General features: G+C 31.9%; 1 protein-coding gene across 1 annotated transcript; it reads right to left on the bottom strand.

Moving 5' to 3' along the window:
• Positions 1–10536: 10536 nt before the first annotated feature.
• On the bottom strand, positions 10537–19802 carry LOC141683705 (magnesium-chelatase subunit ChlD, chloroplastic). The gene is made up of 15 exons (XM_074488458.1): positions 19526–19802; positions 18063–18241; positions 17462–17543; positions 17068–17384; positions 16763–16886; positions 15797–15889; positions 15266–15361; positions 13808–13954; positions 13422–13634; positions 13023–13178; positions 12365–12472; positions 11644–11778; positions 11327–11488; positions 10893–11013; positions 10537–10804 (listed from the first exon to the last, which is right to left on the bottom strand). Exons 1-15 carry the CDS (start codon positions 19775–19777, stop codon positions 10719–10721), a joined length of 2271 nt encoding a protein of 756 aa, XP_074344559.1. The 5' UTR covers positions 19778–19802; the 3' UTR covers positions 10537–10718.
• Between the last annotated feature and the right edge of the window lie 5508 nt (positions 19803–25310).

Raw genomic sequence — 25310 nt, 5'->3', positions numbered from 1 at the left:
GGATCAATTGACTGAGAACTAACAATCTCTTCCTGTATTGATTTCAGAAGTATCAAAGCTTCTTTCATGCTCATTCTTAATGTTGGGGAATTCTCCGAACATGCAATCCCAGTTCGAAAAATTGAGTTTACCTCCTTTGTGTGCTCATGTGTCCATTTACTGCCGATATCATTCTTTTCTGTAGTGACATCTTCCTCTCTATACCGGGCAGATTGGTCCACAACCAGCATGATTTTATCTCCCAGCACCATTTTGACAAAATCGTGAAATTTGCACCATCTCTAAATATTTCACCAGTCGGCCTTCTGCCAGTAAACAACTCTAAGAGAATTTCAAAGCTGTAAACATCTCCATGTGTAGTTACCTCACTCCCCATGCCTTATTCCTAACATACAAAGTACAAAGGCTATAGAAACAAAACAGAAGGCAACATATTCTATGAAATTTACAAATCTAGTGATATTAATATTGATCTTGTGAATCATAAAGTATAGCAACTCAAAAACTAAAACGCATTAAACACCCTTACCCTGTCCTAAACAACCTTAACTCTGCCTCACGTGGTGATGATACACAACAGAACAGAGAGCAACAGCACCCGTAACAAGGGTTGGACTAATAATTCCGTCTTTCTCAGTCACCTCCACCTCCAAATTACAAACGCAACTTAGAATGAAGTTACTATAAACTGGGACAACTCTAACAAGGAGTGACATCTCCACATCATCCTTGAGGGTTTGATTATTATTCCAACTCCAGTGAATCTCCAGAACCTGAGTCAATATAGGCCTGTAGTATTCACTTAACAGCTCATTAGAGTAATCAACCACAAAACTTAATATCCTCGAATACCTCCATCTGCAGGGGGTGTGGACAGCCTTTGTGACAAACTGTTTAACACCGTTAATCTTTTAAGCTTTCAGAAAAAGATAGAAACGACGAAATAAGTTAATCCAAAAATAACAGATGCACATATATTTGCTAATAAAAAATTTACCTACAATCTAGCAACAAGGGGTTCTTCCTTGGTTACAGAATCTGATTCAGTACTTGGGTTGATACATATATTTGTATCTCTTTAAAGACTGGATTGATGATTTCGCCAACATCTAGACTTGAGTTGCTCACATCATTTTTGACAACCACTCCCTCTTTCTTCAATTGAGTCACTAGAACCCATATATTTACTAAATCATTTTCCAGAGCAGCCTCCCTTAGATTTCTTTCTGCAACTCCAATTGGACTCTAATTGGAGAGAGAGCTATACAATAGAAATAAACGGCAAAGAGAATGAATTTTGTAAAGGGGGGAACAAATGATTTTTCCAAGGAAATATTGATTTAAGAAGGAAGACATGGAAGAGCGGCAGACAAACAATGTGTAAGAAGGAGGTAAGAGATAAGATAAGAAAGTGAAATTGGGGGAGATAAAGGGGGAAAAATCAGGGGGATAAGGGGGGAATTGAAATTTAGAAGAAGGGGAAACAAAAATTTCACGAGAGGGAATGGAAATATTTGCTGAAAATGTGAAAATCGGGTAATAAATTCTTTAATTTATAAATATTATAATATAACTATATTTATTATATTACATATTGGTACTACAGAATTAATTAAAATTTTCTTTTTAAAAATAACAATTATTTTATACATGAATGTTTTTTAATATCATACAATTATCTTGTAAATCGGGAACGAGTCTCGTTGTCCGGAGGTGTAAAATAGAAATTATACATGAATTTTTTTGATAATTATTTCATATGTTTAAAATAGATATATCTTAACATCCGTACGTTTTGATCGTCGGAAAAATCAGTTTAAAAATTAATCTTTTAAATCGGGAACGAGTCTCATTTTAGAAAAAGTACTTTTACTAGATTTTTCTAATCCTGACATGTAAGATGAATTCGAAATTTTTTTGATAATTTTTTCATATGGTTAAAATACAGATATCTTAATATCCGTACGGTTTGATCGTCGGAAAAATCATTTTTAAAATTTATCTTTTAAATCAGGAACGAGTCTCATTGGAGAAAGGGTACTTTTACAAGATTTTTCTAATCCTGACATGCAAGATCAATTTGAAATTTTTTGATAAATTTTTTTTATGGTTAAATTAGATATATCTTAACATCTGTATGGTTTGATCGTCGAAAAAATCATTTTAAAAATCAGTCTTGTAAATCGGGAACAAATCTCCTTGTTATTTGCTTTTACTAGATTTTTCTAATCTTGACATGCGAGATGAATTTGAAATTTTTTGATAATTTTTTAATATGGTTAAAATAGATATATCTTAACATCCGTACGGTTCGATTGCTGGAGAAATCATTTTAAAAATTAATCTTGTAAATTGGGAACGAGTCTCGTTGTCGGGAGTGGTACTTTTACTAGATTTTTCAAATCTTGACATGCAAGATGAATTTCAAATTTTTTAACAATTTTTTCATATGACTAAAATTGATATATCTTAACATCAGTACGGTTGGATCGTCAAAAATTATTTTAAAAATTAATCTTGTAAATCGGGAACGAGTCTTGTTGTTGGGAGTGGTACTTTTATATGATTACGATACAACATATTATAACGAAAAAATATAAGTTATTTATTTCGTATAAACCTTAGTGATATTTAAACATGTGTTTGATAATGTGAGTTTTTACATGCCAATCACTTCTCTTTTAGCACATTTTGAAAGCGTACGGTAAGGATTCAAGTCTCATTCAAGTCTTTGGGATTGTCAAGAAATTTGATGTCAATAGACAAGGGTTTGAACGAAAAAGACTTGTTTGTACAGGTTCTTACAATGGATTTTTTCTCAAACCGTTGTCTTATATTTTGTAAAAAAGGTTGATGTCATGACACAATGGTTTCCTAAAAAAGGCTTGTTTGTACACTTTCGTACAATGGTTTAATTTTAAAACTCTTGTCTTATATGTTAGAAAATCATTCTTCCAAATTTTAAACCCCTATATCGAATTAAATTAAGAAAAAATGAAATATTCAAATGGATCGACATTAAATGGTTGGTTTCACTTTTCTTTACTCATACGGTGTCTCTATGTAATATTGTAAACTTAACAAGTGCCGAATCATTCATATGTATAGTTATAGACTATATTTTGAAAGTAATGACGGGATCTACGTACGCATAAGATTACGATACAACATAGTATAACGAAAAAATATAAGTTATTTATTTCGTATAACCTTAGTGATATTTAAACATGTGTTTGATAATGTGAGTTTTTACATACCAATCACTTCTCTTGTAGCACATTTTGAAAGCGTACGGTAACGATTCAAGTCTCTGGGATTGTCAAGAAATTTGATGGCAATAGACAATGATTTGAGCGAAAAAGGCTTGTTTGTATAGATTCTTACAATAGATTTTCGCCCAAACCGTTGTCTTATATTTTATCAAAAAGGTTGATGTCATGACACAATGGTTTCTTAAAAAAGGCTTGTTTGTACACTTTCGTACAATGGTTTAATTTTAAAACTGCTGTCTTATATTTTAGAAAATCATTCTTCTAAATTTTAAACCCATATCGAATTAAATTAAGAAAAAATGAAATATTCAACTGGATCGACATTAAATGGCTCGTTTCACTTTTCTTTACTCATACGGTGTCTCTATGTAATATTGTAAACTTAACAAGTCCCGAATCATTCATATGTATAGTTATCGACTATATTTCGAAAGTAATGACGGGATCTACGTACGTATATGATTACGATATAACATATTATAACGAAAAAATATAAGTTATTTATTTTGTATAACCTTAGTGATATTTAAACATGTGTTTGATAATGTGAGTTTTTACAAGCCAATCACTTCTCTTTTAGCACATTTTGAAAGCGTACGGTAACGATTCAAGTCCCATTCAAGTCTCCGGGATTGTCAAGAAATTTGATGTCAATAGATAATGGTTTGAACGAAAAAGGCTTGTTTGTACAGGTTCTTACAATGGATTTTCGCCCAAACCGTTGTCTTATATTTTGTCAAAAAGGTTGATGCCATGACACAATGGTTTCTTAAAAAAGGCTTGTTTGTACACTTTCGTACAATGGTTTCATTTTAAAACTGTTGTCTTATATTTTAGAAAATCATTCTTCTAAATTTTAAACTCCTATATCGAATTAAATTAAGAAAAAATGAAATATTCAACTGGATCGACATTAAATGGCTCGTTTCACTTTTCTTTACTCATACAGTGCCTCTATGAAATATTGTAAACTTAACAAGTCCCGAATCTTTCATATGTATAGTTATCGACTATATTTCGAAAGTAATGACGGGATCTACGTACGTATATGATTACGATACAACATATTATAACAAAAAAATATAAGTTATTTATTTCGTATAACCTTAGTGATATTTAAACATGTGTTTGATAATGTGAGTTTTTACATGCTAATCACTTCTCTTGTAGCACATTTTGAAAGCGTACGGTAACGATTCAAGTCCCATTCAAGTCTTTGGGATTATCAAGAAATTTGATGTCAATAGACAATGGTTTGAATGAAAAAGACTTGTTTGTACAGGTTCTTACAATGATTTTTTCCCAAACCGTTGTCTTATATTTTGTCAAAAAGGTTGATGCCATGACACAATGGTTTCCTAAAAAGGGCTTGTTTGTACACTTTTGTACAATGGTTTAATTTTAAAACTGTTGTCTTATATTTTAGAAAATCATTCTTCCAAATTTTAAACCCCAATATCGAATTAAATTAAGAAAAAATGAAATATTCAACTGGATCAACATTAAATGGCTGGTTTCACTTTTCTTTACTCATACGATGTCTCTATGTAACATTGTAAACTTAGCAAGTCCCGAATCATTCATATGTATAGTTATCGACTATATTTCGAAAGAAATGACGGGATCTACGTACGTATATGATTATGATACACCATATTATAACGAAAAAATATAAGTTATTTATTTTGTATAACCTTAGTGATATTTAAACATGTGTTTGATAATGTGAGTTTTTACATGCCAATCACTTCTCTTGTAGCACATTTTGAAAGCGTACGGTAACGATTCAAGTCCCATTCAAGTCTCGGGGATTTTCAAGAAATTTAATGTCAATAGACAATGGTTTGAACGAAAAAGGCTTGTTTGTACAGGTTCTTACAATGGATTTTCGCCCAAACCGTTGTCTTATATTTTGTCAAAAAGGTTAATGTCATGACACAATGGTTTCTTAAAAAAGGCTTGTTTGTACACTTTCATACAATGGTTTAATTTTAAAACTGTTGTCATATATTTTAGAAAATCATTCTTCTAAATTTTAAACCCCTATATCGAATTAAATTAATAAAAAATGAAATATTCAACTGGATCGACATTAAATAGCTCGTTTCACTTTTCTTTACTCATACGGTGTCTCTATGTAATATTGTAAACTTAACAAGTCCCGAATCTTTCATATGTATAGTTATCGACTATATTTCGAAAGTAATGACGGGATCTACGTACGTATATGATTACGATACAACATATTATAACAAAAAAATATAATTTATTTATTTCGTATAACCTTAGTGATATTTAAACATGTGTTTGATAATGTGAGTTTTGACATGCCAATCACTTCTCTTGTAGCACATTTTGAAAGCGTACGGTAAAGATTCAAGTCTCATTCAAGTCTTTGGGATTGTCAAGAAATTTGATGTCAATAGATAATGGTTTGAACGAAAAAGACTTGTTTGTACATGTTCTTACAATGGAATTTTTCCCAAACCGTTGTCTTATATTTTGTCAAAAAGGTTGATGTCATGACACAATGGTTTCCTAAAAAAGGCTTGTTTGTACACTTTCGTACAATGGTTTAATTTTAAAACTGTTGTCTTATATTTTAGAAAATCATTCTTCCAAATTTTAAACCCCTATATCGAATTAAATTAAGAATAAATGAAATTTTCAACTGGATCGACATTAAATGGTTGGTTTCACTTTTCTTTACTCATACGGTGTCTCTATGTAATATTGTAAACTTAACAAGTCCCGAATCATTCATATGTATAGTTATCGACTATATTTCGATAGTAATGACGAGATCTACGTACGTATATGATTACGATACAACATATTATAACGAAAAAATATAAGTTATTTATTTCATATAACCTTAGTGATATTTAAACTTGTGTTTGATAATGTGAGTTTTTACATGCCAAACACTTCTCTTGTAGCATATTTTGAAAGCGTACGGTAACGATTCAAGTCCCATTCAAGTCTCTGGGATTGTCAAGAAATTTGATGTCAATAGATAATGGTTTGAACGAAAAAGGCTTGTTTGTACAGGTTCTTACAATGGATTTTCTCCCAAACCGTTGTCTTATATTTTGTCAAAAAGGTTGATGCCATGACACAATGGTTTCTTAAAAAAGGCTTGTTTGTACACTTTCGTACAATGGTTTCATTTTAAAACTGTTGTCTTATATTTTAGAAAATCATTCTTCTAAATTTTAAACCCTTATATCGAATTAAATTAAGAAAAAATGAAATATTCAACTGGATCGACATTAAATGGCTCGTTTCACTTTTCTTTACTCATATAGTGCCTTTATGAAATATTGTAAACTTAACAAGTCCCGAATCTTTCATATGTATAGTTATCGACTATATTTCGAAAGTAATGACGGGATCTACGTACGTATATGATTACGATACAACATATTATAACGAAAAAATATAAGTTATTTATTTCATATAACCTTAGTGATATTTAAACATTTGTTTGATAATGTGAGTTTTTACATGCCAATCACTTCTCTTGTAGCACATTTTGAAAGCGTACGGTAACGATTCAAGTCTCATTCAAGTGTTTGGGATTGTCAAGAAATTTGATGTCAATAGACAATGGTTTGAACGAAAAAGACTTGTTTGTACAGGTTCTTACAATGGATTTTTGCCCAAACCGTTGTCTTATATTTTGTCAAAAAGGTTGATGTCATGACACAATGTTTTCCTAAAAAAGGCTTGTTTGTACACTTTCGTACAATGGTTTAATTTTAAAACTGTTGTCTTATATTTTAAAAAATCATTCTTCCAAATTTTAAACCCATATATCGAATTAAATTAATAAAAAATGAAATATTCAACTGAATCGACATTAAATGGCTCGTTTCACTTTTCTTTACTCATACGGTGTCTCTATGTAATATTGTAAACTTAACAAGTCCCGAATCTTTCATATGTATAATTATCGACTATATTTCGAAAGTAATGACGGGATCTACGTACGTATATGATTACGATACAACATATTATAACGAAAAAATATAAGTTATTTATTTCGTATAACCTTAGTGATATTTAAACATGTGTTTGATAATGTGAGTTTTTACATGCCAATCACTTCTCTTGTAGCACATTTTGAAAGCGTACGGTAACGATTCAAGTCCCATTCAAGTCTTTGGGATTGTCAAGAAATTTGATGTCAATAGACAACGGTTTTAACGAAAAAGGCTTGTTTGTGCAGGTTCTTACAATGGATTTTCGCCCAAACCATTATCTTATATTTTGTCAAAAAGGTTGATGTCATGACACAATGGTTTCCTAAAAAGAGGCTTGTTTGTACACTTTCGTACAATGATTTAATTTTAAAACTGTTATCTTATATTTTAGAAAATCATTCTTCCAAACCTAAATCACCTTCAAAAAAATTTCAAATTTTTTTTAAAAAGTCAGGCGGGAATCCAAATAAAATAGAGGGGGAAACGAAAATTTTAATTTTTTGTAAATCAACGGCTCAGAATAGTCTATTCATAATCCAACGATAAAGAAAATGTGACTTTTTTAGTTTTATATAAATAAAATTTATAGTAAAAATAATTCAAAAAGAAATGTAATTAGTTTAAATTGAGACATAAATTCAACGATAATTTGTTGCAAGATTTGCTTTGAAAATGTTCTTTAAGGATTAGTTTGATTTTTTCCTAAGGATTATTGTATATGCTTCAGGTTTTTTTTAAAAAAACTCTCAGGTAATCAGACAATGGTTTTACAAGAAAACTGTTGTCACCTATATTCTAATTGAGGTGATTTAGACAACAGGTAATACACTATTGTGTGACACTCATTTACTTAACAGAGGTGATAAACAATTGTCTACATGTTTTGCTTCTAACAATGATTTTTTAGCACCATTGTCTAAAATACATGAGTACATGTGTTCTGAGCCACCGTTGTCTAACTTGCACAACAGTCATGATAATTAGTTGTCTAAATTCAAAGTTAGCACAATGGTTTATTTTGACCTAAAAAACACTTGTCTAAGAGAAGTCACACAATAAGCTGAACTATAACCATTGTCTCATTGGAGCACACTGGTACCATGTAGACAACACTTTGGAAAAAGTTGAATCACCATTGTGTGAAGGGAAGTCGCACAATACTTTTCAGTCAACGAATCATTCACCGTTGTCTGATGATTTGGGACAACAGTTTTTTGATCAAACATTGTGTAAGTGGTGTTGTCTGATTCAGTTTCTGGTGTAGTGTGGGCTCAACCTCAATAACATCATCAACTACTTTAAGATCCTCAACAATTTGAAAGCAGTCAGGTTGCATCTTGGTTTCTTTCTGTTGCTCCTTACTTACAAGCTATATATACTCAATTTGTTTAACCTCTAGAACTAAATCTTTTGTCACTTTTTTAACCTCCTTAATTGAATCTTTCATAACTTGTTTAATCTTATCAATTGAAACTTCCGTAACATCTTCTCAACTTGCATTCCCCTTTAACCATCTTATCATTTTTCAAATGCATGGGATGTTGAAGTTACGATATTGTAGTTTCATAAAACCTCTCTCATTCTTCACTAGTACGCTTGTAACTTTCTTTTCTCAATTCAATTTCGTACCTCTTTTTCAATCTTTTAAGTTTATCAATTTGATTATTTAACTTCTTCATCGTAAGGTTATATTGAAATAACCAACGACCACGTTGACAAACATAGATTTTGTAATATAACTCATCGTATTCACACTCAAGAAAATACATATTATCTTTCAAAATATCAATGTGGCTCTTGATGTAAGCATATGTGTTTGAAACGTGGAAAAATAGTTGAAACCGAAGAACTAATGAAAACTCGGAATGATCATATTTTATAATGTCAGGGGCTAATTTACACTTTCTTGAATGTTCAACGATGTAAACTAGAGGTTGTCTGATTTTAAAATAAAGTTTGTAATCAGGTAGGGTCGGGTATGTAATTACGGCTATGATACTTACTAATTAGGGTTGCAACGGTGGTATGATGGATGTGTGGCATTGGTAATTGTTTTTGAAAAAAATTCAAGAGAAACACGAATGAATAATATGTTTATTTCTAGAATTTTGGCTTTGGTGCTAATTTATTTGGGACAAAATTATGAAAAAGATAATAAGAGAGAACATTAGTTGATATTGTATAAAAGTAATAAGTTATATGATTCTCAAAAATAATTAATCATTATTATTCTCAAGAAAGATGTTTAATTAAAACTAAGTAATAAGGTGGGAATTACAATAATTATATAGGGATTAGAAACTTCGATTGTCGTCTTGGTGCTATGAATGATGACATGTGTGTTTACATGCTTTAACAGCGAAATGGTCAAACAAAAATGGCTTAACTCATCCAATGAACGAAGATTTCCACGATATAGATAAGTCACGTGCGAAAAAAATCATGGGTCAAGGTATTGTCTCGCCTGCTTTACAAATTATATGACCAAATATTCTATGTCGAGTTTTTAAGTATTTGAACATATAATTATATATTATTTTTTATCTACAATACACATATGTGCACACACAAACCGATGGTCTTTTATGAAAACAGTCTCTTCATTATTTTGAATGAGGGTAAGGTTGCGTACATTATACACTCTCATACACTCTTTTATGCGGTTTATATTGGGTTACAGCTGATTGATTGATTAATATATAGGGACCGGAAACTGTAATAAAATAACCTAATGAACTAATTCCCTTACCGAATTGAACTTTATTACCGTAATGTATTTTTGGGTGCATGAAATAGAATGAATCAATATTTTACATGTAAAATGATTAAATTTTCAAAATTTTCATTTTTTAAACCATTCCATTCCTAACCATCAAAATTATAGTCAAACACCCTCCAATTTAAAATGGAATTCTCCATTTTACTACCCTCATTTTCTTCACAATTTTTATCATAATAATTTGGCATATCTATTTGTTTTCAAATCTTCCTTCCAACTCCCATTCATTTTCTTTAATTTCATCCATTTCATTCATTCCAATCAAACAAAACCCTATAACTTTAAAGATACATAATGAACACATTAATCAACCATATTACTTTAAGGACGTTTAACTATATGTGTTGGATCACCCGTACGGCCATACTTTTACTTTAATAATGAGATTTGGTTTGTTTGATACCTATGTTTAGTTGCTGCTGCACCTGCAGAATGCAGCTGACTTGCTGAGACTGGATAAGGTTTTTTCTTAAAAAAAAGGCATACTACATACAGCATGTATGGATACCGGTTACTCGGTTAGACAATTACCCAGTGGTCAAGTAAAACATTCACAAAATTACTTGAAAATAAATTTGGTATATACATTTAGTACCCTCTCTATCACACAACTATTGCAACTAACTCTAGCAAAAGAAAACGAAAAAATTGGGCACCATGGCCTTGGCCGAGTATACAAAACTACGAGTTCTTTAAATCCGATAAAGCATTCTTCGTAGTAGCGGATATAACAGCATCCGAAGCATTTGGCAAGTAGTAATATTTTCCTGCGGCACAAATTGTTTGTTAAGCAAAGATGTCACAAATAGAGACATAAACTTACTAAGCTTGTAATGGGATTTTTTGCCAACAAACCTTGTGCAACTCTAGCAATCTCTTTCGCAAATCCAGTTGACACAAACTTATTTTCTGTGTCTATCACCAGAAGTGACATTCCAGCTTTGTATATTTTACCCGCCACCTCAAGGATCTCATCCTTCATATGAATGCAAGGAAAGAGTCAGAACGAATATCATGAGTTTTAAAACAGGCATACAGATAAAGTAATTAACAGATATTATCTCGTACAATTATATTAGATATTTCACATGCCCTCATTACAGTCTTATAGTTACATGATATCTTCCTATTATCGGTTTTTGTTTTTATCTAATCGCAACAATGAAGACTGTGTGATTTAATTTTTTCCCCTAAAATATGACATTAATTTCCACCTCATATTAATTAGACCCTCCTGTATAATACTGTGTTGTGTTTAGGATGTCGGTTGCAAGATCTACAACTTTTACCTTTAATTCCGAAGCAGATGGTTTAGGTGCATCAGAAGCAGCAGCAGCTTCAGGATCAGTGGATCTTTTTAGTGATATATTAGCTCTTCCATCAGTTATTGCAACGATCATTATCCGCCCAACATCACCACTCTTTTCTGCATTCAGCCCTACCCGAACCGCCTAAACAGAACCAGTTGCAGAAGAGCAACAAAGTGCAAAATGCAGAAGTAGTTAAAAAGAGATTAAAAGAATAATTTAAAGTCATTATTTTCAACAATAGTGATGGTAAGATCTCGACAGTGTGACACTTCTTATACATAACTGAATTTGCATACCGTAGTAAGACCATGAGCTAGGGGAGAACCTCCGCCACATGGAAGTCTCTCAAGACGTTTCCTTGCCATTGAAATTGATCTGGAAGGAGGTAAGAGAACTTCTGCAGAATCTCCACGGAATGGAATGATGGCAACCTGGTGCATGTTATCATGAGCAGTGAGTACAATAATAGTAGAAACAAATATTATAATCGAGGTAGCTGCACTTTATTAATTTCAGGAAATGACAATGCACCATTAGCATGTTATACAAAATCTATATCCATGGTCTCTCAGTTGTAAACTTGTAACGACTCTTATCTTTGACATGAAAGGCATTTTCTCTTCTTTTTCTCGTTTTTTTGCTGTGTAAAGGCATTTCCTATTTACTTGCAGCTGGAGACATTTACTATAAATTTAAGGAAAAAAAAAGATAACTTGAGCAACAATATACATCTTGATTTCTGAATTTACAAAAGCATGCTGCATATATTAAAGTACATATTGATTCCAAATTTTAACTTGATGAAACAGTGTAGACCTTGATTCTATGATCTACAACAACAAGATGCTTATATCAGTATACAGAAAGATTTTTTTTTTTTTTAAAAAAATCCCTTTTAGCATATAGATCGGATTATGGTTGTAATATACAGCCAAATTATCCAAAGAGTGAATGTAACACCAAAATTATCCACGCAAAAATTCAGAAGAGTTTTAAAGCATATATTTTAAGATCAACCTGATCTCTGCTTGTATAACTCTCAGCTAGCAGTTTAAGGGCTGCACCCTTAGCATTCTGCATTCGATTTAGTGCCATGCTCCCACTTGCATCAACGACAAATATTACCTGTTGTATAAGATAGAATAACACATAAAAATCTTAAAATAGGAATATAGTGTCAAGAGCAAGCACACCCATGGCTTATATTGTGGATGTTTAATTGTGTCAAATTTATTAAGCTAATTTACTTGTGGATAAAATTTGAACACTATTGGCTATGTAATTTACATATGATTTTTACCATAAAGCGGCAACCCCCAAATGATTTAAAAAGCCTATTCTTGGTAGATATCAGGATGGAAAGTCAAACTTTTGTGAGGGATTAAAAAAATTGGAGCTGCATTAAATAGTCCAGACAAAGTTGGACCCACTCCTTCTCTATATCATCAATCACATGTTTCCTTCCTATAAATTCTACTTTCTAGCATAAGACTGAAAAGTGTGCCCACCAAATAACTGGTTACTAGGATCTTCCCCATGATAAAAAAAACACCAAAAATATGAATCACTAGAAAACAAAGTATTAAAGTTGAGATTTAATTCCAAACTGAGGCAGTTAAGGTGAAGAAATAGATAACATACGTATAATCAACAGCGGGACAGTAACAATGCTTACCAGGGCTCCAGCTTTCCGTGCCATCCGTTTAGCTCTCATGTCAGTTTTTTCGACGAAGACTTTCCTAATCTTTTCAGTGTCCATCTCTCTTCGCAACTTTTGGTAGGGGGCAGCTGCTCTTAGAGTTGCATCAACTGCTAACCTTCTGACAGGACCCTACAAAAACCATAAATCCTTGATCAGAGAGGTAAAAAAACACATATAGGTTACTGAATCTGAATATAAAATTTCTATTCATCAGCCAACTACTTGTACTCCATTACCAGCTGAAATCCGTGATTAATTAGGTTTTTTTTCAGAATTAGGACATGAAAAAATGAAGAATTATTGTGCCTTTTCCTCTAAAAATTATTTAATATATAGTGTGATGAGATGAAAGGAAAGAAACAGAGAACCAACTTTTGGAAGCATTGGCTTAATATATCGTCCTCTATCCTCAGAAAATATAACATTTTTTGCTCTCCCAGCTTTTCCTTTCTTCCTCTGGGCTTGCTGTGCGAAGAAGAGAAGCTTCTCATCCACCAGCCCCCCTTCTGCATCAAATATAAACTCTTCAGGTATTTGATCCTGCTGTTGTTCATTCTCCTCATCTTTCTTATCATCATTTTCCTCCTGAGATCAGAATATGAATGTCAAAGGGAAGCCCATAATTGTCTAAAACTTTTGATCATGGGATGTAGAAACTGAAGCGAAAAAAATTAAGCATGGAGTGTCAAATGAAGGAACTTGAGAAATAACCCTATTCCCTGCACAACATATGAATAGTTTGTCTTATGTGAACAAACCTCCTGGTCTTTGTCTTCCTCTTCATTTTGTTCTTCAGAAGAATCTTCTTGACTTTGTGGTGGAGGTGGTGGAGGCGGGGGCTGCTGGTTCTGCTCTTCAGGGGGAGTTTCAGTGATGTTTGAACGTGGAAGGATGACCAGTTCAACCTGTATCAATGACATTATTAAATGGTCCTGGTGTATGATTTAGAGTGCGAAATCATGCCTATATAAATCTTTTAAGGAGATGCAAAGTAAAAGTATAATGTTACATGCAATCCTATTTTAATATGTTACTTTTTTTTATTTTGTTTCTTATCCTATGCCTTTCCGTTTGCTTATCTCTAAGCCTTAAAAACCCAACAATGCTGAGTACCGCCATGCTATATTTAAACGAGTCAGTCACCTAATCAGTTACACACACCAGCTTCTAATCTTTAACAGAAAGAATATTAAGCTACATCAATAACAAAAAGCATCCTGAAGTTGCGTAGAGATTCTTAGCTTTTACAACAGGAAGTGTAAAAAGCATTCAACAGTAATTCACCTACAACATATACTAATAACACCTATCCCATGTACTTTTTCTTGTGCACGTCGCGTTTCTACAAGAAAAAGTTCTAAACCTCCAGTTCGCTCTTTCTAGAATTGTTTCACTCTCATTATTGCTCAATACATTCTTTACCTGAAATATTCTCTTTTATCATACCTCTTCTACCAATTTCTTATATGTTGAGTTCTAGTCTTCTAGAGATTCTTATGTAAGAACTTAAATTCAGTACTTCTTAAACAATTGTCGAGGTATGTTTAAAGAAGCTTATTACAAGAGTTTTACATATCAGTTAGAATAAGTATAAAAAATGAAGACAGAAAAGAACAAAGTAGCCACAGAAACAGCTGCTACAGTGTGGCTTAGGGTGACAAGGGGCCAAGGGTGACAAGGAAAAGTTTAATCTGCTTAAGTTTGTGTAGTATTCAATCAGTGTCCATCTTATGTTACTTTCCTGAACTCTATCAAAATCTGTGTCCTGTAGTCAAGCACATTGAAACACACACGCACACAGGCACAGAGAGGCTCTTAGTCAGGGACTACATTCAACACACTATTAACCTATTTTTTGGCTATATATGCCTCAACACTTGTTTACTTGGTTAAGATTCTTAAAAAAATATAATTTAAGTGTTGCAGCTTTCTGTCTAATTAACAAATAATTTGGGGCTTTCTACAGCCGAGGGACGTTGCAATGGTTCAAATGTAATGGTTTTAAACTTTTAGGATCAGGGAACAAACCCTGAATGGAAAACCTACTTGTAAAATATAGTATAGTGCAGAATTCAAATTAATCACATGGATTTTGAACTTGCAAAAGAGTAAATTGAAATATATAGGGTTTATGGTCATCTGTCCAGGGAGTCGGAGAGTAATCATATAACAAATTTTCATGCAGAATTATCCAACATACAGAAACATTTTCTTACAGCTTTCTTCAGGTCTTCCACAATGACTTTCTCACGCCCTTCAAGAGCAGTTAAGCATTTTGCAACACGGGCAGCGTATAGCTCAGCTCTATGACCCTGTAATAAACAATACATGTTACGTAATTCTGATGCAATCATACTTATACCATAACACTTCATAAGACATTTTTAGTCACATCCTTTGCATTGTCTGAATCAGATGGTTTCCTATTTCTTTTTCCACTATCTTTCATTAATTCTTGCTGTGCATGATTGAACACTACGAGAGCCATTTAAAGTCATCTTTTAATTGACTACAAATCATTGGGACAAACTTCACCAATAGTTCAGTTAATAAAGCCTCTTTTGTTTGTAAAATCTCAACCGGCCCGATAATATATTTACATAACCCTGGTGTGAATCATCCAACACAAGACCTTCCCAAAATAATTTCAATTTGGTTTCTTAGTTCGAAGTTAAATCCTCAATTATTTTTGCATCAGATTCAGCAGTGAAATATGACAGAAATTATGGTAGATATCTATACAGGACCTGGCAACCACCTCGGAGGGCTTCCATAACAAGATACTTCAGTTGCTCTCTGCTGATAATTACATCCTTCAGATATTCCCTTGCCAAAATAATCTGCAGAATTTGAGAATATCTTGTTGTTTAATTAACATAGAAACTACACTATCAATTTTTATATAAACAATTATTACATAGGGATATGAATATATAACAAGGTATCCTATATAGATCTTAATAGGTGTCCCCATTAAGCAATACTCACTACGAAATACATGTATGTAAACTATGGCTATGCACATTTTATACTGTTCTTAAAACATTAGTACCAAGACTCTTACAAGTTATAACTTAAATCTCACTCCAAGATAATATATTAGTCGTGTTGGTACATATTGTGACATCACTTTCAAGGGAATATTGTATAATAGTCATGACTCATGAGTAGCTTAAATACTACCACACATCCTTAAACACTGTCAAATACAAAATTGTTTATTTACCATTTTTAATTGTCTTTAAATTTGTAATGTTGCAATGGAAACATTTCTAAAATCCATTTATAATTTTCTTTAAAGTTGTAATTTTGCAATGGAAAAATTAACATTTGGCGCGCAGGATGTTCATGTTCTTGAATTGCTTGGAAACACTACAGGTAGCTGCAAATACACAATGAAGTAGTTGACACACATTAAGTTCTAAATAGCCTAGAAAGGGAAAGAATCTTTCATAAGAAGATTTATTTTCCTTGTTAAAAGCTGGTAAGCAGAAAAAATAATTTAATATCATTCAGATAAAGAACTATTACATTAATTTATATTGACTGTCAAAAAATCCTTCATTATTTTCAGTTTTACTAAGCAACAAGCAAATAACTTCCAATTATTATTACATCAATGTGTGTAACATATTACACAAATACATGATCGAAAATCTACATATTGGAAGTGTGCTTTTTGATTAATTGTTATCAATTTATTACCCAATTACCTGAGTCTTTGCATAGTCTGTCTCTTCTGCCATCATGTTGAAAACTTCGTTACTGCTTTCCTGAAATTCTGTTGCAATACTAACAGCTGCAACACGGTCTTCAAAACTCATTGGGATATCTGCGCTGCATAAAAATGGTGTCAAGGGAACAAGTAAGAGAGAGTGTTCTACCATATAGTTCCATTCAGAATTATAGTCAGATATCGCATACAGTTAATTATATACTATGTGATTTCCTTAAAAAGAAATCATGCGTAGAGTGAACTTCTAGAGCTTTGTGCTACAAATGTTATTCAAATTCTTACCTCAAGTTTATTGCAATTCGGTCAAGAAGATGTTCACGGACAGCACCCTCTTCTGGATTATAAGTTGCGATTAAAAGTGGCTTGCATGGATGGCGAAAGCTGATGCCCTCTCTTTCAACTATGTTAACTCCTTCTGTCAACACATTAAGGAGTAAATTACTGATACCCTCATCCAAAAGATTAATCTCATCAACATATAGAACTCCTCTATGAGCTTCAGCAAGAAGGCCCGGCTGGAAAACAGTTGTCCCAGATTTTACAGATTCCTCTACATCAACAGACCCAATCAGTCTATCTTCCGTAACACCTAGTGGAATCTGCAGCGGTTAATGCAAACAGATAAATTTTACATGATATAAAAATGTCATAATATAAGCACTTCTTAGTCCCATACCTGGATAAAAGGAGATCGTATTATCTCTGTCTTCATATTATTATCAGAGTCATATGCCCTTTCAGCAAGTCCATCTTCCCACCTTCAAAGATTTATGCAAACATGGCTATTTATATCATCTCTGTGAGATAAAGATAATATACTGAAGTAATATTTTGTTGTTGAGTTATACTAAAGTAATTTTATTCACAATGATGGACAACAACGTTGTTAAAGAGATTTAGAGATATCCCATTTATAGTGAAGCCTACAAATTTAGAGATATCCCATTTATAGTGAAGCCTACAAAGAAACACATAGAAACATTTATCATTTTGCACACAGAGAAACATTTATCATTTTGCGCACAGATGCTTTAGAAAATACTTTACTTTTCCCAGGTGACATGTGTGATTCCTCGGAAGTTGGAACACATCATTCAGTAAAATTAAGGCATTATTGGACATTAATGGGTATCATTAGAGATTGTCTACCATGGATAAGCCAATTCTCAAATTTCGTAATATTGATGTAATGTAGCTGTAGTACAAGTGTTTAAATACTGTGAGTACTGTTCAGAAGGACCGACAAACAGACCTACAGGAATAAACCGTGACCTTACTCTTCTGGGCAGGCTGGATCAGCATTTGATATTGAGCCAATCACGACCTCAATGGGCGGAAGAATTGCATGCAGTCCACGGGCCATTACTGTTTTGGCTGTTCCTCGCTTACCAGAGATTGCGATTCCTCCGATGTCACGGTCAATAGCCCCAAGTAGAAGAGCAGTTTTAATAGCATCCTGCAGAAAGTTAATTGCAGTAGACCTGTAAGGTGAGTTTTGAGACAAAATGTTGTGAAAACATACCTCCAGGCTACCAGTTGTTTACGCATGAAGCAAGATTGAAAAAGAAACTTTTTAAAAGTCAACACCAAAGCATATATTGTATAGTGAGTAGTAATGATTTCTAGCAAGTGAATACAAGAATAACCTGCATGATTCTAAATACATACCAGCATCCAAGTACGGACCTTCAATGTCTTTAATCCCCACATTCACACATAAGTACACGAGTTCATGTACAACAGTCGGCCTCATTTTAATAATTTCAAGCATGGGCTTGTAGCTCGTACACTTTTTCCAATCTTTCTAATCCTATATGACTTTAGCATCTTTTCCCAGCATTTCAAGTCTGAAGCTCTTGTCATTTAGAATTCAACTCTTGGTTCATTCATGAAGTCAGCAATTGTTATCTAAAATCATTTTTTTTTCACTGTTTACCCAAATTTTCCTTTATACCCTCTAAGTAGCTTGCACCAATAATTCTCTTGAATAAAAACCTATTTGAAACATATTTCATGATCATATTCTCTAAAACGTACTTCCTAACAATATCGCCAAATATCTCAGTGACATCCAATTTATATCCCAACTCCAGCCCTTGGAACTGAGTTATACAAAAGTAGCCTCAGCCAATAAACCATACATGAAAATGGCACTTGGAGTGGTACAGAGACAAATTTATAGAATGAGGAGACAATCAATGTGATCCAAATATGACCCAAAATGACTTGTTATCCGAATTCCTTTCGTTTAAGCTTATACACACCAAAGCAACCCGAAATCGCCACCCCTATTTCTCAGTGAAAAGGGATAATGCCACAGCAAACAGAATCTATCTTTATCTTAGCCATGAACTAAAAATTGACAATCAAGTTTAAAATTTCAAACAATACAAAACTTCCAAAACCAAGATTTTACCCATCACAACTTAAAAATTAAACTTTACAAAATGCAGTAAAATGCTGAACAATTATGATTGCACAATGATTAACCCATGACCCCAATTCATAGAGAGAGAGAGAGAGAGGGAGGGAGATAGAGAGAGCGGGAGAGAGGGAGAGGAGGGGGAGAGAGAGGGGGGGAGAGAGAGAGGGAGGGGGGGGAAGAGAGAGAGAGAGAGAGAGAGAGAGAGAGAGAGAGAGAGAGAGAGAGAGAGAGAGAGAGAGAGAGAGAGAGAGAGAGAGAGAGAGAGAGAGAGAGAGAGAGAGAGAGAGAGAGAGAGAGAGAGAGAGAGAGAGAGACCTGACCAACAACAGCAGCTAAAGGAAAGTATTGTCTGCCGAATGAAGCATTTCTTTCAGGGACTGTAGCAACAGCACCATTGTTATTAGCAGCTGCAGAAGATTCAAGAGTGGCAGCAGCAGCCCCGCGAATTGTAAGTAACCTGCGTTTGTTGATAGGCTTTAAAGAACAAGGAGCGAAGAGAGTTGGGTATAATAATTTAATGGGTTGTTGAAGAATGGAAGATTGTAGAGAAGAAGCTGAAAGAGCCATGAAAATGATGAAGTGAGAATCTAGAAATAGTTATCAGATTACATATATTATCTTCTCATTGTCCACATCCCATGTCAACGATACATTCCATAAATTTTTTTAAATTTTTTTCTTTTAATTAAAAATATAATATTAAAATTTTTATAAAAAAATGAAAATTTTAAAAATAAATTACGAAATTATACGTTATAGTCACCTTAAAATATCAAAAATGTGAAAAAAAAATAAAAGAAACAAGGGTATAGTAATTTCTAAACATATGTCCAAATTAATGAATGCACTTTGGTGTAATTACCGGTATATCCCTTCAACTTGTAGGGCATGCAAAATATTTATCATAATATTTATATAAATATAAATATATAAAAAGACTAAGTTATTTAATAAGTGTCAGATTAACTATCATATTTTACCAATATTACAATAAATACTTCCACTCGTCCCAAACTAATTATCCAATTTATTTTTTACGCGTATTTTAAGGTGAATTGACCAAATTAGTTAAATATTTTTCAATTTTTTTTTGTGAATTTTAATTTAAGAAACTAAAAAAAAGATTCTATAATTAGGAATCAGACAATTTACGACATATTAATACAAATTAAGTTTACAGATAATACAAATTATTCACAAAGAGAAAAAGTATATTAAAAAAAAAGTCATAAGAAAACAGCAACGCGCCGTGAAAAGAAGTAACTATAACAAAATAAATTATAATGGAAAACAAAAAATCACCATTTTTTTTTCAAAATAATAGTAGAAGCACTCTATAATCTGTAAATTAGATTTCTTTATAAATTTTTTCATTAAAAATAATATACTTTACATCGATATCTTTCTATGTATCATTAATATTACAAAAAAAGTTACAAAATAAATAACGGAACTATACTTGTAAAAATCAAAATGATCAAAATCGGGACAAAGGGAGTATAATAGCTTTTTAAAAAAATGGAAATTTTCTTTTAAAAATATAAATATTTTTATATTTAACATACATTTATATTAAACCCCTTTTATTAAATAATGATTAAATATTTTTCTTAGTAATTTTTGGTAACATCCAAAATTTCGAGTAACCCCTACAATAATCTTCCACACTTATTATATTGATATTTTTATTATGTATAAATTTCAAAATATAAATGACTAATATATTATAAAAACCTAAATGTTTAAGTAAATCAAAACGTAAAATTAATATAATTACTTGTAAATAAATAAGAAAATAAGGTATATTTAATACTCCATTCGTCCTTTATAGTTGTCATATTTAATTTTTTATCAGTTAAATTGATTAATTTTTGATGAAATATTAAACATTACTTGTATATTATTTTTTTTAAAACACTTACAATCATATATTAAAGTAGATTGAATGTACTTTTCAATTCAACGATATAATTTTTTTTTGCATTTTTATTAATGGAATTGTTGTGAATGAATGGTCCATCAATATTTGTTAATGTAATATCCGGAAATTTTTGTATTGTCTTTTCTTAACAAGTATGAATTTTGTGAAATTTAAAATGATTATATGGATTTATTTTGTTTCATTTTGATGGCCTTGTTATATGTATTGATGTTCCCTACCAGTTTTCGTGTGCTATAGGTAAATGAGCACGTGTATCATTTTATTGGAAATGATTCTCCACTCATCTCATGAAGTCAGATTTTCCTCACAAGTATTTGCTAAATCATGACACTTACCTACCTCTTCTTTTGCGAGGTAAGCTCTTTAATTCTATTTTTCTCTAAATCCTTCTCCCATTCTCACATGAAAGCCTCAGAAAATTTTGTAAAAGGTGGATCAGAAGAGATGTATTTGATCACATGACTAGGGATACCTTTTGTGAAGGACTAGACATGATCATACCATCAGGATTTAGTTAAACAGTAAATATTGACTATTTAAAGTAAATGCTAATAAAGAAAAGTCAATATTTATATCTTGTGTGATTGGAACATCAGCTTCCAGAAGAGCATCCAAAGGTGGAGCTAAAAGAACTTCAGTTGATGTTGGAGTATGATGCACCCTTTACTGTCCAATTGATAACCCCATTTTTCTTAGTTAAAACACATATATATTGAAGTGATTTAAATTGTTTTAGTTATAAAATAAATATTTTATAACATGAATGGCTAAAAAAAGCAAAACCTTTAATGGTGTCCAAACTTTTGTAATATATATTATTTTTATGACTATATATTTTAAAATATGTGTTGTTACTTTATAAATATATTTATTTAATTAGTATTTTTTGTAACTAAAGATTTCAGTCAAAAACTACCGTTAGTGGAGATATACATAGTAACACTTGAACTAATTATGTATATAAATGTTTCACTTATATTTTTGTACAGTTTCTTCTTAACAAGGTACCTTTTATTTTATCATATTTTCTTATATATTTCTTGTCTTCTTAAAAATCTCTATTGTGTAGTTGATGTTAAGGTATTGATTGATATTATAGTAATGCATGTGTCTGAGTAGGTGTCTCTTCTCTTTCTTTTCTTTTCAACCTATATGTTTTGTATACTTACATATATAATATAGTATGTATTGTTATTTGCCATAATTTTGCATTTAATTGTATAACATGTTATAGGTTTGGTAATTTATGTTAAATTGTGTAACAGGTGATTGATGTTATGTAAATGTGTTACGGCCTCACAAAACCAGTTACATAAGTAGTTAAAATTGTTAATACTTAAATGTTTTATTTTGTTGTTCTAATAAATTAATGTTATTAGTTTAAATATATGCAAAAGAATGAGTAAATTGTATACTTGTTTAAATCATTTATTGGTATAAAAAAGGGTTTATAATTTTATTTAGTTTCTTGTTGATTTGATTTTATATAAATAAATGTATTGATGCTAATATTTATTTTGACAAAAGAATACATATACTTTTATTTGGGTTTGTTATTTTTAGAATGAGTATTGTATTTTTAGCATAATTTAAAATAGACTGTGGTTGTAATTTTTATTATTTAATTATTATAGTCAACTGAATATAAAAAATTTGTTAAGTTAAATGTAATTCTTTTTGTTAGTTAAGAATTATATATTTAGGTGTATGGACGTATATTTTTTTTGTGTTGTTTATATGACCTAACTGTAATTGTATAATTAATATTCTATTAGCCATATATATGTTATTATTTTGTGGGAGTTAATTTCATGACTGTTACATATTTTTATTTTACTTCGGTGTAGTTTTATAATAAAGATTGTTTTTTTGTTTTATTTAGGGGTCAATTATCAAGTAGGTCACTTAGTGCGTCCAAATGTATCAAGTGAGTTACTAATTACAAAACAAACTCAAATGAGTCACTCATTTGAAAATCTGTATAAAAAATATCACTCTATCGTTAGTCGGAATTTTTAAAAGTATTATATATTGAGTTTCGCACATTTTTTATGAATGATATTACATCCAAATGAAATTTTCTGAATTCTACTATTTTAGATAATATTGTTAGATTTTTAAAATATTATAAACTATTTATTTTTAATTTTTTGATTTTTTATCTGATTTAAATCGCCGAAAACAGAGCACCAGCAAAAGAAAAAGAAGAACAGAAGAAGGAGACAAGTAGGAGATATAAGAGAAAGAGAGGTTTGAGAGATTATTCCGAGAAAGCAGAGAATAGGGAGTCTAAATGATGCTGCCGCCCCCGTATGAAAATGGGGAAAAAGAAAAATAAGCACAAAAACTTAATCATGCCACGTATCAACCACAAGGACACGTGCTACTTTTAAGAAAAATAGGATGTAAACACGTATCTGTCTTGCTTTTAATAAAATTCTGGTTCGTTTTCTTGAAAAATAAATAATCAGTTGCACATCGCGATACATCGAAAAATTACACTTTTGTACCAAAATTTCTGAAATATTTCGGAGTTTTTAAAAACATAAATTTCATAATTTTAAAATAATTTCTGAAACGCAATTTATACCCGCTTTTCTCCATTAAACGAATCAACGCGCAGGTAAAATTAATCCCAAAAATTTTCAAAATAATTTAAAAATTCCTGGAATATTCTCAACTTAAATAAAATAGGAGTTTTGTAATTTTTGAAACATTTCTGAATTCAAGATTGATTTTACTAATAAATACAATCATATAATCATAAAATCATTCAGGGATAAATAATCAATAATATATTAATTTCTAAATTTTATAAATTCCCAAAAATAATTATTAAAAAATATAAATCATAAAAATAATTTTAGAGACAATCCAAATATTTATGGAAATAAAACTGCAATAAAATCACTTTTATCAGCGAAACAAAATCATACAACCCATTAATTAACCACACAATTCAATCTCATACACTAGTAATCACATATATATAATAACAAAGCAATAACCTGCTGACGGAACCCATCTATATAGTTTATTTATTTAATTACTCAATAATTACACATTTAGATAATAAAAATATACGAGTTGTTATACCAGTGTTTGTGAGTTGTGTGCAGGTTCACATGCGACGGAGCAATGCGCTATATCTAGTGAATCAGCTCAGTTTGTGAGCAACTTTCAGATGTTGCAGCAACCAATTCCAGCCACTTATCATCCTGACAACCGCAATCATCCTAACTTCAGCTGGAGCAACAATCAGCAATTCAATCCTCCTGGTTTTCAACAACCGCAATATGCACCAAGACAACAACTCCAAATTTAACAACTACCGCATGGAAGTGCAAGTCAATCTAATGAAAAGTCTGAATTGGAGGAGTTGAGACTCATGTGCAAGAGCTAAGCGGTTTCTATCAAGACTCTGGAGAATCAAATTGGGCAGATTGCCAATGCTTTGTTGAATCGAAAACCTGGTACACTCCCTAGTGACAAAGAAGTTCCAGGCAAGAGGGAAGCAAAAGAACAGGTCAAGGCAATTACATTGAGGTCTGGGAAGGTTGTGAACCCCAAAAATTCTCAAGTTCCAAAATCTGAAGTTTTGGCTGAAGAAGATGTGCAGAAGGAAGCAGAAGTGGAATCAAGGAAGAAAACTGTGGAATACACTCATCCTGAGGAAAATACAGGGGAGAAACAGGTCTATCCTCCACCTCCTTTTCCTAAGAGGTTGTAGAAGTAAAAGTTGGATAAGCAATTTGCTAAGTTTCTGGAGGTGTTCAAGAAACTTCATATCAAAATACCTTTCGCTGAAGCTCTTGAACAAATGCCTAACTATGCGAAGTTTATGAAAGGTATTCTCTCTCGGAAAGTAAAGCTCGATAACTTAGAGACCGTTGCTCTTATGAAGGAATGTAGTGTTGTGTTGCAACAGAAGTTGTCTTTGAAGCTTAAAGATCCTGGAAGTTTCACTATTCCTTGCACCATCGGAAACTTGTCTTTCGATAAGTGTTTATGTGATTTGGGAGCTAGCATCAATCTGATACCTTTGTCTATCTTCAAGAAGTTGGGTCTACCTGATCCAAAGCCCACATATATGTCCTTGTACTTGGCCGGTCATTCTATTACATATCCATGATGCATTGTAGAGGATATCTTGGTCAA

Source organism: Apium graveolens, chromosome 9 (assembly GCF_009905375.1).
Source record: "Apium graveolens cultivar Ventura chromosome 9, ASM990537v1, whole genome shotgun sequence".
Lineage (NCBI taxonomy): Eukaryota > Viridiplantae > Streptophyta > Magnoliopsida > Apiales > Apiaceae > Apium > Apium graveolens.
The sequence above is the reverse complement of the archived record's forward strand: the minus strand, read 5'-3'. Positions and strand labels throughout refer to the sequence as shown.